Below are 12,451 nucleotides of genomic sequence, written 5' to 3'. Positions count from 1 at the left end.
AAGGTCAGGAAGACCCTCATACAGACCTCCAGAACCAACCAGACTCAGGCCAACCGCCATAGAAGACCTGCACACACTTTCCGCCCTGGGCAGCGGGTTTGGCTGTCCACTAAGGACCTTCCGCTGCGGGTGGAGAACCGCAAGCTTGCTCCTCGCTACATTGGCCCCTTCAAGGTGGTGCGCAGGGTGAACCCTGTCTCCTACCGGCTCCAGTTGCCCTGGACTCTGAGGATCAACCCCACTTTCCATGTTTCCCTGTTGCGGCCCGTACTGACGTCTACGTATGCCCCTGCCCCTAGGAACCCCCCACCCCCCCGCATCTTCCAGGGGCAGACTGTGTTCACTGTGCATCGCCTGCTTGACTCCCGCCGGGTCCGCGGCGGCTTGCAATATCTGGTGGACTGGGAGGGCTATGGTCCTGAGGAGCGCTGCTGGGTTCCTGCTCGGGATGTCCTAGATAAAGAACTGTGTCGGGACTTCCATTCGGCCCATCCGGATCGCCCTGGGAACGTCAGGAGACGCTCCTAGAGGGGGGGGTCCTGTTAGGACTTGGACTGTTTTGGCCTCTAGAGGCCGCTGTTATTTCCTTTTCGTGTCATGTTTATTTTGGCCTCTAGAGGCCGCCACTGTTCCTGTGTTTTGTGTTTTTGTTAATTGCCTGTTTAGTCCTAATTATCTTCACCTGTGTCCTTAATTAGTTTGTGTATTTATACCCCTGAGTTCAGTCCTCTTGTCACGGAGTCTTTATGCTGTTATGTTTATCTCCAGTTTCCTCTGTACCGTGTTCTTTGTTTTGCACTTTGCTTTTCTGGTTTTTTGGCTTTTGTTTTGTACCTTTGGATATTTTTATTTTTGTGATCTTCTGAGCTTTTGCATTTTTGCCTTTTCCTTTTTGGACTTTGAACTTTTGATATTTTATTTTTCCCTTTGTCTTCCCAGTATTGGATTATACTCTTTGTTTTTGTTTTTTTGTTTTGCCCTGTATATAGTGTATATAGTATAAATAAACCTTTTGATACTTTTTCTACTTCCGCCTCACGCCTCTGCATTGAGCTCCGGTTTCCCCCACAGACCAAAGACATGCAGGTTAGGTTAACTGGTGGCTCTAAATTGACCGTAGGTGTGAATGTGAGTGTGAATGGTTGTCTGTGTCTATGTGTAAGCCCTGTGATGACCTGGTGACTTGTCCAGGGTGTACCCTGCCTCTCGCCCATAGTCAGCTGGGATAGGCTCCAGCTTGCCTGCGACCCTGTAGAAGGATAAAGCGGCTACAGATAATGGATGGATGGACTGTATATTTGAAATCCAGGCTAACAGTGTAAACACAGGTGTGTTTATACTATATATTAATTGATATACACTACCGTTCAAAAGTTTGGGGTCACCCAGACAATTTTGTGTTTTCCATGAAAAGTCACACTTTTATTTCCCACCATAAGTTGTAAAATGAATAGAAAATATAGTCGAGACATTTTTCTGGCCATTTTGAGCATTTAATCGACCCCACAAATGTGATGCTCCAGAAACTCAATCTGCTCAAAGGAAGGTCAGTTTTATAGCTTCTCTAAAGAGCTAAACTGTTTTCAGCTGTGCTAACATGATTGTACAAGGGTTTTCTAATCATCCATTAGCCTTCTGAGGCAATGAGCAAACACATTATACCATTAGAACACTGGAGTGAGAGTTGCTGGAAATGGGCCTCTATACACCTATGGAGATATTGCACCAAAAACCAGACATTTGCAGCTAGAATCGTCATTTACCGCATTAACAATGTATAGAGTGGATTTCTGATTAGTTTAAAGTGATCTTCATTGAAAAGAACAGTGCTTTTCTTTCAAAAATAAGGACATTTCAAAGTGACCCCAAACTTTTGAACGGTAGTGTATAATTTAAAAACAATTTTATTACATTCGTTTGATCCTTGGCATGTCAGACCTAGCAGGAGTTCACACTACACACTAGGTGGCACCAAAACTCTATTTTGTGTTCACTTTATCATGTAATCTCTTCCTGGGAGGAAGTGAATATATTTTAGTCAGCATGCTAGTCAGCATGTGTGAAATGCTTACACAGTTATATAGATGATACATTAATACGTACTGTAATTGTTGCGTTGATTCTAAACATCCCCTGCAATGTATGGTTTACATTTTTCATCCATGATGGTTACAGGAAACATATCACACCCACAGGGATATGAAGGCATTAGGAGACTGTTAAAACAACAGCCAAAGATGCTTAAAGCTTGCTTTGTTTGTTTAAAACATATGCTAGGTGTATCTGTCTTTAGACATCCTTGAGTTCCTCAATGGAAACCATTAAAATTCAAGCATTAAGCAAATAATTGTTTAGGCTCATTGGGTTCTGCAGTGGTGGCGCGGTGGTTTAGTGGTTAGCACTACAGCAAGAAGGTCCTGGGTTCAAGCCCAGCAGCTGACGAGGGCCTTTCTGTGTGGAGTTTGCGTGTTCTCCCCGTATCTGCATGGGTTTCCTCCAGGTGCTCAGGTTTCCCCCATGGTCTAAAGACATGCAGGCTAGGTTAATTAGTGGCTCTAAATTGACCGTAGGTGTGAATGGTTGTTTGTCTCTGTGTCAGCTCTGCGAAGACCTGGTGACTTGTCCAGGGTGTACCCCGGACAAGCCTATCCCAGCCCATAGTCAGCTGAGATAGGCTCCAGCTTGCCTGCGACCCTGTAGAACAGGATAAGCGGCTACAGATAATGGATGGATGGAGGGTATAGTGGTTAGCACTGTCGCCTCACAGCAAGAAGGTCCTGGGTTTGAGCCCAGTGGTTGGCAAGGGCCTTTCTGTATGGAGTTTGCATGTTCTCCCTGTATCTGTGTGGGTTTCCTCCGGGTGCTCCGGTTTCCCCCCACAGTCTAAAGTCATGCAGGTTAGGTTAATCGGTGGCTCTAAATTGACCGTAGGTGTGAATGGTTGTTTGTCTCTGTGTCAGCCCTGCGATAACCTGCCGACTTGTCCAGGGTGTACTCCGCCTCTTGCCCATAGTCAACTGGGATAGGCTCCAGCTTGCCTCTGACCCTGTAGGACAGAATAAAGCGGCTAGAGATAATGAGATGAAATGAGATGAGATGAGATGAGATGAGATGATAGATAGATGGGTTCTGCAGTGGTGGAAAAAGGAGGCCTACACAAATATCAATAATAAACCTGTTCTTAGATCCACCAACAACAACCATTATAGTTACAATTTATAAGTATGATGTTGACTCGGGTTTAGATCAAATCTACCAGCAGTGGTATAACATGTGAATCAGAAGACTAGCCTAAAAGTCTATTTTCTGCCTAAAAGTATCACTTGAGTTTAAAACAAAAGCGCTTTCTCTTGCAGTTGGGTCCAACTATGAAAACAAAGTTCATGAATCAGCTAAAACTGGAGTAAACAGTTAGCAAGTCAAGGCCAAACACTTTCAGTGGTTGACAGGCCTACATAATTCCCCTCCCACTGTACCATACATGGGCCTTTTTTCATTATTATTATTATTATTATTATAAACAGTGTTTGAGCAAAGTAGTTGTTGGAGCTTTTGCTTTTATAATGATATATTTATGTAAGTCGTCAGTGGAGAAACGTAGCTGGCCTGAGTTTATACACTACAAGGCCAACAGGTTTTAAAAATGGTTCATGTTTCAGGCCCTTCAATGATTCGACCTGTTTTCACTCATTTTTTTCCTTTTTCTTTTATAGTCTGAGAGCTGCAATGTGTGGACTACAAGTTCTAGTTCAAAGTGTTTATTGTCATATGTACAGTAAGGACATGTCTACCTGCACAATGAAATTCTTAGTTTGCTGTCTACCATGAATGCCAGTTACAAATAAATAAATAGATGGAAGAAATAATAAAAAAGTAAAGGCAATCCATCCATCTATCCATTATCTGTTGCCGCTTATCTTGTTCTACAGGGTCGCAGGCGAGCTGGAGCCTATCCCAGCTGACTACGGGCGAAAGGCGGGGTACACCCTGGACAAGTCCCCAGATCATTACAGGGCTGACACATAGACACAGACAACCATTCACACTCACATTCACACCTATGGTCAATTTAGAGTCACCAGTTAACCTAACCTGCATGTCTTTGGACTGTGGGGGAAACCGGAGCACCTGGAGGAAACCCACGCGGACACGGGGAGAACATGCAAACTCCACACAGAAAGGCCCTAATCGGCCGCTGGGCTCGAACCCAGGACCTTCTTTCTTGCTGTGAGGCGACAGTGCTAACCACTACACCACCATGCCGCCCCAGTAAAGGCAATAGAGTGCAAAAATAAAAGCAAAGAAAAGCAAGTTTCATATCCTGCCATAACTTAACTTTCAGCTGCAGGAGGGAAAAAAAGCCTGACAGGAGCATCTCGGATTCACATCCTCCTCACATGCTAATAATTATTGACACTGGCCACACACCACCCAGTATAACAACAATGAAAAATAAAACCGCACAAGTGTAAATAGACTAGCTGTAGTTTACTTAGGCTTGCTCATCAGGGATAAATAAATTTATTAGGGATAAAAGTTAAAAGTGCTATACATAATGTACCTACTTACTTATATATTATAGATACTGCTATATATTTATATACTAAATATTATATATCATATACTATTACACTATTACATATACTATATGTACTGATATATACTTTAACTATGCCTATCATGTAATACACTATGCTTTTTATCTACCATATACCACTAAACACACTGCACATGTACAGTGGTGCTTGAAAGTTTTTGAACCCTTTAGAATTTTCTATATTTCTGCATAAATATGACCTAAAACATCGTCAGATTTTCACACAAGTCCTAAAAGTAGATAAAGAGAACCCAGTTAAACAAATGAGACAAAAATATTATACTTGGTCATTTATTTATTGAGGAAAATGATCCAATGTTACATATCTGTGAGTGGCAAAAGTATGTGAACCTCTAGGATTAGCAGTTAATTTGAAGGTGAAATTAGAGTCAGGTGTTTTCAATCAATGGGATGACAATCAGGTGTGAGTGGGCACCCTGTTTTATTTAAAGAACAGGGATCTATCAAAGTCTGATCTTCACAACCCATGTTTGTGGAAGTGTATCATGGCACGAACAAAGGAGATTTCTGAGGAGCTCATAAAAAGTGTTGTTGATGCTCATCAGGCTGGAAAAGGTTAAAAAAACATCTCTAAAGAGTTTGGACTCCACCAATCCACAGTCAGACAGATTGTGTACAAATGGAGGAAATTCAAGACCATTGTTCACTCCAAGAGCAAGGCGTGTAATAGTCGGCGAGGTCACAAAGGACCCCCAGGGTAACTTCTAAGCAACTGAAGGCCTCTCTCACATTGGCTAATGTTCATGAGTCCACCATCAGGAGAACACTGAACAACAATGGTGTGCATGGCAGGGTTGCAAGGAGAAAGCCACTGCTCTTCATGTGAGGAAACCCACCAACATCCCAGAGTTGAAGCTGTTCTGTACGGAGGAATGGGCTAAAATTCCTCCAAGCCGGTGTGCAGGACTGATCAACAGTTACCGGAAACGTTTAGTTGCAGTTATTGCTGCACAAGGGGGTCACACCAGATACTGAAATCAAAGGGTCACATACTTTTGCCACTCACAGATATGTAATATTGGATCATTTTCCTCAATAAATAAATGACCAAGTATAATATTTTTGTCTCATTTGTTTAACTGGGTTCTCTTTATCTACTTTTAGGACTTCTGACAATGTTTTAGGTCATATTTATGCAGAAATAGAGAAAATTCTAAAGGGTTCACAAACTTTCAAGCACCACTGTACAGCGTGTAGATAAAAAGCATAGTATATTACATGATAGGCATAGTTAAATTATAGTGTGATAGTATATGATATATACACTACCGTTCAAAAGTTTGGGGTCACCCAGACAGTTTTGTGTTTTCCATGAAAAGTCACACTTTTATTTACCACCATAAGTTGTAAAATGAATATAAAATATAGTCGAGACATTTTTCTGGCCATTTTGAGCATTTAATCGACCCCACAAATGTGATGCTCCAGAAACTCAATCTGCTCAAAGGAAGGTCAGTTTTATAGCTTCTCTAAAGAGCTCAACTGTTTTCAGCTGTGCTAACATGATTGTACAAGGGTTTTCTAATCATCCATTAGCCTTCTGAGGCAATGAGCAAACACATTGTACCATTAGAACACTGGAGTGAGAGTTGCTGGAAATGGGCCTCTATACACCTATGGAGATATTGCACCAAAAACCAGACATTTGCAGCTAGAATAGTCATTTACCACATTAGCAATGTATAGAGTGGATTTCTGATTAGTTTAAAGGGATCTTCATTGAAAAGAACAGTGCTTTTCTTTGAACAGTAGTGAAGCTAGATTATTAATCCCAGAGGGAAACTCAAGGCAACATTGCACAAGATCAATAGCATACGTATATATCATATACTATCACACTATTATTTAACTATGCCTATCATGTAATATACTATGCTTTTTATCTACACACTGTACAGTGGTGCTTGAAAGTTTGTGAACCCTTTAGAATTGTCTATATTTCTGCATAAATAGGACCTAAAACATCATCAGATTTTCACACAAGTCCTAAAAGTAGATAAAGTGAACCCAGTTAAACAAATGAGACAAAAATATTATACTTGGTCATTTCTTTATTGAGGGAAATGATACAATATTACATATCTGTGAGTGGCAAAAGTATGTGAACCTTTGCTTTCAGTATCTGGTGTGACCCCCTTGTGCAGCAATAACTGCAACTAAACGTTTCCGGTAACTGTTGATCAGTCCTGCACACCGGCTTGGAGGAATTTTAGCCCATTCCTCCATACAGAACAGCTTCAACTCTGGGATGTTGGTGGGTTTCTTCACATGAACTGCTCGCTTCAGGTCCTTCCACAACATTTCGACTGGATTAAGGTCAGGACTTTGACTTGGCCATTCCAAAACATTAACTTTATTCTTCTTTAACCATTCTTTGGTAGAACGACTTCTGTGCTTAGGGTCGTCGTCTTGCTGCATGACCCACCTTCTCTTGAGATTCACTTCATGGACAGATGTCCTGACATTTTCCTTTAGAATTCGCTGGGATAATTCAGAATTCATTGTTCCATCAACGATGGCAAGCCGTCCTGGCCCAGATGCAGCAAAACAAGGGTTTTCTAATCATCCATTAGCCTTCTGAGGCAATGAGCAAACACATTATACCATTAGAACACCGGAGTGATAGTTGCTGGAAATGGGCCTCTATACACCTATTGCACCAAAAACCAGACATTTGCAGCTAGAATAGTCATTTACCACATTAGCAATGTATAGAGTGTATTTCTGATTAGTTTAAAGCAGGGGTCACCAAACTACGGCCCGCGGGCCGGATCCGGCCCGCCACCCCTCTTTGACTGGCCCCCCAGCCCCTCTGCCCCCCATCACTTGAACCGGCCCTATGAGGCAATCCCCAAAAGTGGTCATGGCCTATTTTTTTTAAATTGCTTTTTGGCAAATAATAACATGTCTGCATCTTGTATTTTGTTGATTTTATCAATTAAAATTGATATTTAGTTATAAAATGAACTATTCATATTTTCCGAATTTTCGTCATATGCTCGCGATCAAGCAGTGACAGGCAGCGCATGCGCAGAGAACTGTCAGTGTTCAGGACAGCAAAATGGCTAGCGGTCAGCGAAAAGCTGGCAGAGAGTGCAGAGTTTTTAAAGAACAGTGGACCACCGATTATTTTTTCGTTCAGTGTAAGGACCGTGCAGTTTATCTTGTATGTAAAGAAAGTGTGCCGGTTTTCAAAGAATATAATCTGTGTCGTCACTACGAAACCTGCCACAAAGAGTATGCTAGTTTGCGAGGGCAAACAAGAGAAGACAGGATTCGGAGGATGAAATGCGGACTGGCTGCACAACAGAATGTATTCCTTCGCCAAACCCAGATCAACCAGGCTGCTGTCTGAGCTAGCTATAAGGTCGCTCACCTACTAGCTACCCATGGAAAGCCGTTTACTGACGGGGACTTTGTTAAAGTATGCATGCTCGCTGTGGCCGAGGAGGTGTGTCCCGACAAGAAGGATGCGCTCAGCGTGGTGAGTCTCTCCGCACCTACTATGACCAGGCGAACCGAAGATTTGGGGGACAACGTGTATGACCAGCTGAATGAGAGAGAGCGTCAGAATTCGAGTTTTTTGCTTTGGCCATGGATGAGAGCAATGATGTGCAGGACACAGCACAACTGCTGTGATCTATTGATCTATTCCTCATATTATTATAATAATTTCACTTTTTTTTAAAATGTATTTATTTTATAGGCCTATTTATTTGACCTTTATTAAGTCCTGCATACAATTATTATTTATATTATTAATAATATCAACAGGCCTACCTACAATTTATAATTTTCCACTCACCTTTGCCAGTGTCAATCACCTCAAATAGGCAGATGTTTCTTACCTTTGATATTATTTTTATTAGAAAATAAATAAATAAATGGAATATCAGTGGTATTTCAAATTAAAACAAAGTGTGAAGACTCGATTACTACTTTTGCAAACCACTAGTAAAGATATCTCATCTCATCTCATTATCTCTAGCTGCTTTATCCTGTTCTACAGGGTCGCAGGCAAGCTGGAGCCTATCCCAGCTGACTACGGGCGAAAGGCAGGGTACACCCTGGACAAGTCGCCAGGTCATCACAGGGCTGACACATAGACACAGACAACCATTCACACTCACATTCACACCTACGGTCAATTTAGAGTCACCAGTTAACCTAACCTGCATGTCTTTGGACTGTGGGGGAAACCGGAGCATAAACAAATATGTGCCAGGAACCAAGTGTTGATATAGTAGTGTGGATATAGTAGTGGGGATGGCCGTGCCAGGCTAGTAATCTCTACTACACAATGAGGCCTGCTGGTGGGCATATTTGTCTAGGAACGACAGTGTGGCCCCCAGAGAAAAAAGTTTGGTGACCCCTGGTTTAAAGTGATCTTCATTGAAAAGAACAGTGCTTTTCTTTCAAAAATAAGGACATTTCAAAGTGACCCCAAACTTTTGAACGGTAGTGTACTGTACATATCTACAAACAAACTTGACAAGTGCGAATTCATTCATGTTTCCGAATCGACTCTCATGAGAGTCGAACATAAAAGAACCGACTCCTTTGTGAATCACCCGTCACTACGACAAATGTTTACATTTAAGGGCCCACGTGCATTTCTTTACATTTCCGGAAAGGGATGTGTACGCGCCTCGCGCGCTCCGCAACAGTTGACTCGGGTTGGTAGGACACATCCCATAACGCTGCTCCACCCAGCGCGGGTATGGGCTGTGTGTGTGTGTGTGTGTGTGTGTTGGAGCGCAGAAACACTCCGGTAAGCATGCACCAGAGGCGCACTCAAACTTTCCGAAAGCGCTGGTGAGTTTGGTGTGAGGACAAAGTCCCCTGCGTGCGTGAAAAAACCAACTTAGCGCGGCTTTATCATCAGAAATGCTCCAAAGATGGCGGTAGCGTCTGCGGCTTCCGGCATGCGCGTGCAGAAAAGTGGATTTGTGGAAGTGCTCGTGCGGGAGCGATGGCACCGGGTGCTGGCCGAGCTGAGTGATGAGGCGCTCGCGCTCAGCTGCGAGGACGCGGCCGGAAGCGGCGATGTGAACGGCGTGGTGAACGGGTCGCGCGCGAGTCCCGACAGTCCCGAGACGGGTGCGAGGACTGCTGGGGCAGAGTCGCCCGAGCGCGTGCCCGAGACCATCGCCAACAGGAAGCGATGCGTAAGGGTCGTGAAGCAGGACGTGGGCGGCCTGGGCATCAGCATCAAAGGAGGGAAGGAGAACAAGATGCCCATACTCATCAGCAAGATCTTCAAAGGGCTGGCCGCGGACCAGACGCACGCGCTGTACGTCGGGGATGCGATCCTGTCGGTGAACGGTGTGAACCTGCGCGACGCCACACACGACGAGGCTGTGCAGGGGTTAAAGCGAGCCGGCCGTGTGGTCACACTGGAAGGTAGGAGGATGGAGACAACTTTCATTCTAATGAATGTGATTTGTCTCAGTTTGATGAGGGATGTTCGAGTCCCGCAGCCTTTCGTTTCCCCTACAGTCCGAAGACATGCAGGTTAGACTAATTCAGGGGTCACCAAACTTTTTGCTCTGGGGGCCACATTGTCGTTCCTGACTGTGATGGGGGCCGGGGTCGGGTCAGCTATAGCACATAGAATTGTATGACCCAGACAAATATGCCCACCAGCAGGCCTCATTGTGTAGTAGAGATTACTAGCCTGGCACGGCCATCCCCACTACTATATCCCCACTACTATAATTCCTGGCACATATTTGTTTATCTTTACTAGTGGTTTGCAAAAGTAGTAATCGAGTCTTCACACTTTGTTTTAATTTGAAATACCACTGATATTCCATTTATTTATTTCACATCACACACATCACATTATCTCTAGCCGCTTTATCCTTCTACAGGGTCGCAGGCAAGCTGGAGCCTATCCCAGCTGACTACGGGCGAAAGGCGGGGTACACCCTGGACAAGTCGCCAGGTCATCACAGGGCTGACACATAGACACAGACAACCATTCACACTCACATTCACACCTACGGTCAATTTAGAGTCACCAGTTAACCTAACCTGCATGTCTTTGGACTGTGGGGGAAACCGGAGCACCCGGAGGAAACCCACGCGGACACGGGGAGAACATGCAAACTCCGCACAGAAAGGCCCTCGCCGGCCCCGGGGCTCGAACCCAGGACCTTCTTGCTGTGAGGCGACAGCGCTAACCACTACACCACCGTGCCGCCGCATTTATTTATTTTCTAATAAAAATAATATCAAAGGTAAGAAACATCTGCCTAGTTCAGGTGATTGACACTGGCAAAGGTGAGTGGAAAATTATAAATTGTAGGTAGGCCTGTTGATATTATTATTAATAATATAAATAATAATTGTATGCAGCACTTAATAAAGGTCAAATAAATAGGCCTATAAAATAAATACATTTTAAAAAACAGTGAAATTATTATAATAATATGAGCAATAGATCACAGCAGTTGTGCTGTGTCCTGCACGTCATTGCTCTCATCCATGGCCAAAGCAAAAAACTCGAATTCTGACGCTCTCTCTCATTCAGCTGGTCATACACGTTGTCCCCCAAATCTTCGGTTCGCCTGGTCATAGTAGGTGCGGAGAGACTCACCGCGTCGAGCGCATCCTTCTTGTCGGGACACACCTCCTCGGCCACAGCGAGCATGCATACTTTAACAAAGTCCCCGTCAGTAAACGGCTTTCCATGGGTAGCTAGTAGGTGAGCGACCTTATAGCTAGCTCGGACAGCAGCCTGGTTGATCTGGGTTTGGCGAAGGAATACATTCTGTTGTGCAGCCGGTCCGCATTTCATCCTCCGAATCCTGTCTTCTCTTGTTTGCCCTCGCAAACTAGCATACTCTTTGTGGCGGGTTTCATAGTGACGACGCAGATTATATTCTTTGAAAACCGGCACACTTTCTTTACATACAAGATAAACTGCACGGTCCTTACACTGAACGAAAAAATAATCGGTGGTCCACTGTTCTTTAAAAACTCTGCACTCTCTGTCAGCTTTTCGCTGACCGCTAGCCATTTTGCTGTCCTGAACACTGACAGTTCTCTGCGCATGCGCTGCCTGTCACTGCTTGATCGTGAGCATATGACGAAAATTTGGAAAATATGAATAGTTCATTTTATAACTAAATATCAATTTTAATTGATAAAATCAACAAAATACAAGATGCAGGCATGTTATTATTTGCCAAAAAGCAATTTAAAAAAATAGGCCATGACCACTTTTGGGGATTGCCTCATAGGGCCGGTTCAAGTGATGGGGGGCAGAGGGGCTGGGGGGCCGGTCAAAGGGGCGTGGCGGGCCAGATCTGGCCCGCGGGCCGTAGTTTGGTGACCCCTGGACTAATTGGTGGCTCTAAATTGACCGTAGGTGTGAATGGTTGTTTGTCTCTGTGTCAGCCCTGTGATGACCTGGCGACTTGTCCAGGGTGCATACATGTCAACCTTTGGTCAATCAAACCTGTATAACCAACCTCCAAAATCCATGTTTCCCTTATAAAACCCGTATAAGATGCAAATTAAAATAATTTACCTAAAATTTGAATGATAATTAGCAATATATATCCCAGTTACTTTTTATTCAATATTAATAACAATAAACCTTCAGAATGAATACAAAGTATTTTTCCAGTCTCACCTGTGAAAGGTAATCCCATGTGGACGGTAAACCTGTTGGTACAGTTAAACGCAGCACATGAATGAGGCGTCTTTATTCTCGGCTACTGTCTACCAGAGGCGGCTGAAGAATCTCCACTTTGCCCCATCCAATATGGTGGCGAGGATGACGTATGATTCTACGCAGAAGGCGGCGTCTATGTTTATATGTCT

The 12,451-nt window shown here is 43.8% G+C and overlaps 1 protein-coding gene across 1 annotated transcript in view; it reads left to right on the top strand.

Moving 5' to 3' along the window:
* Window positions 1-9,264: 9,264 nt before the first annotated feature.
* The window catches only part of sntb1 (syntrophin, basic 1), a 75,281-nt gene continuing 72,094 nt past the window's right edge, over window positions 9,265-12,451 (top strand). Inside the window, exon 1 of the mRNA XM_060921736.1 lies at window positions 9,265-10,021. Within this exon, the coding sequence (XP_060777719.1) occupies window positions 9,517-10,021 (505 nt within the window). The 5' untranslated portion in view covers window positions 9,265-9,516. The remainder of the gene's footprint in view (window positions 10,022-12,451) is intronic.

Source organism: Neoarius graeffei, chromosome 5, assembly GCF_027579695.1.
Source record: "Neoarius graeffei isolate fNeoGra1 chromosome 5, fNeoGra1.pri, whole genome shotgun sequence".
Taxonomy (NCBI): Eukaryota; Metazoa; Chordata; class Actinopteri; order Siluriformes; family Ariidae; genus Neoarius; species Neoarius graeffei.
The sequence above is the reverse complement of the archived record's forward strand: the minus strand, read 5'-3'. Positions and strand labels throughout refer to the sequence as shown.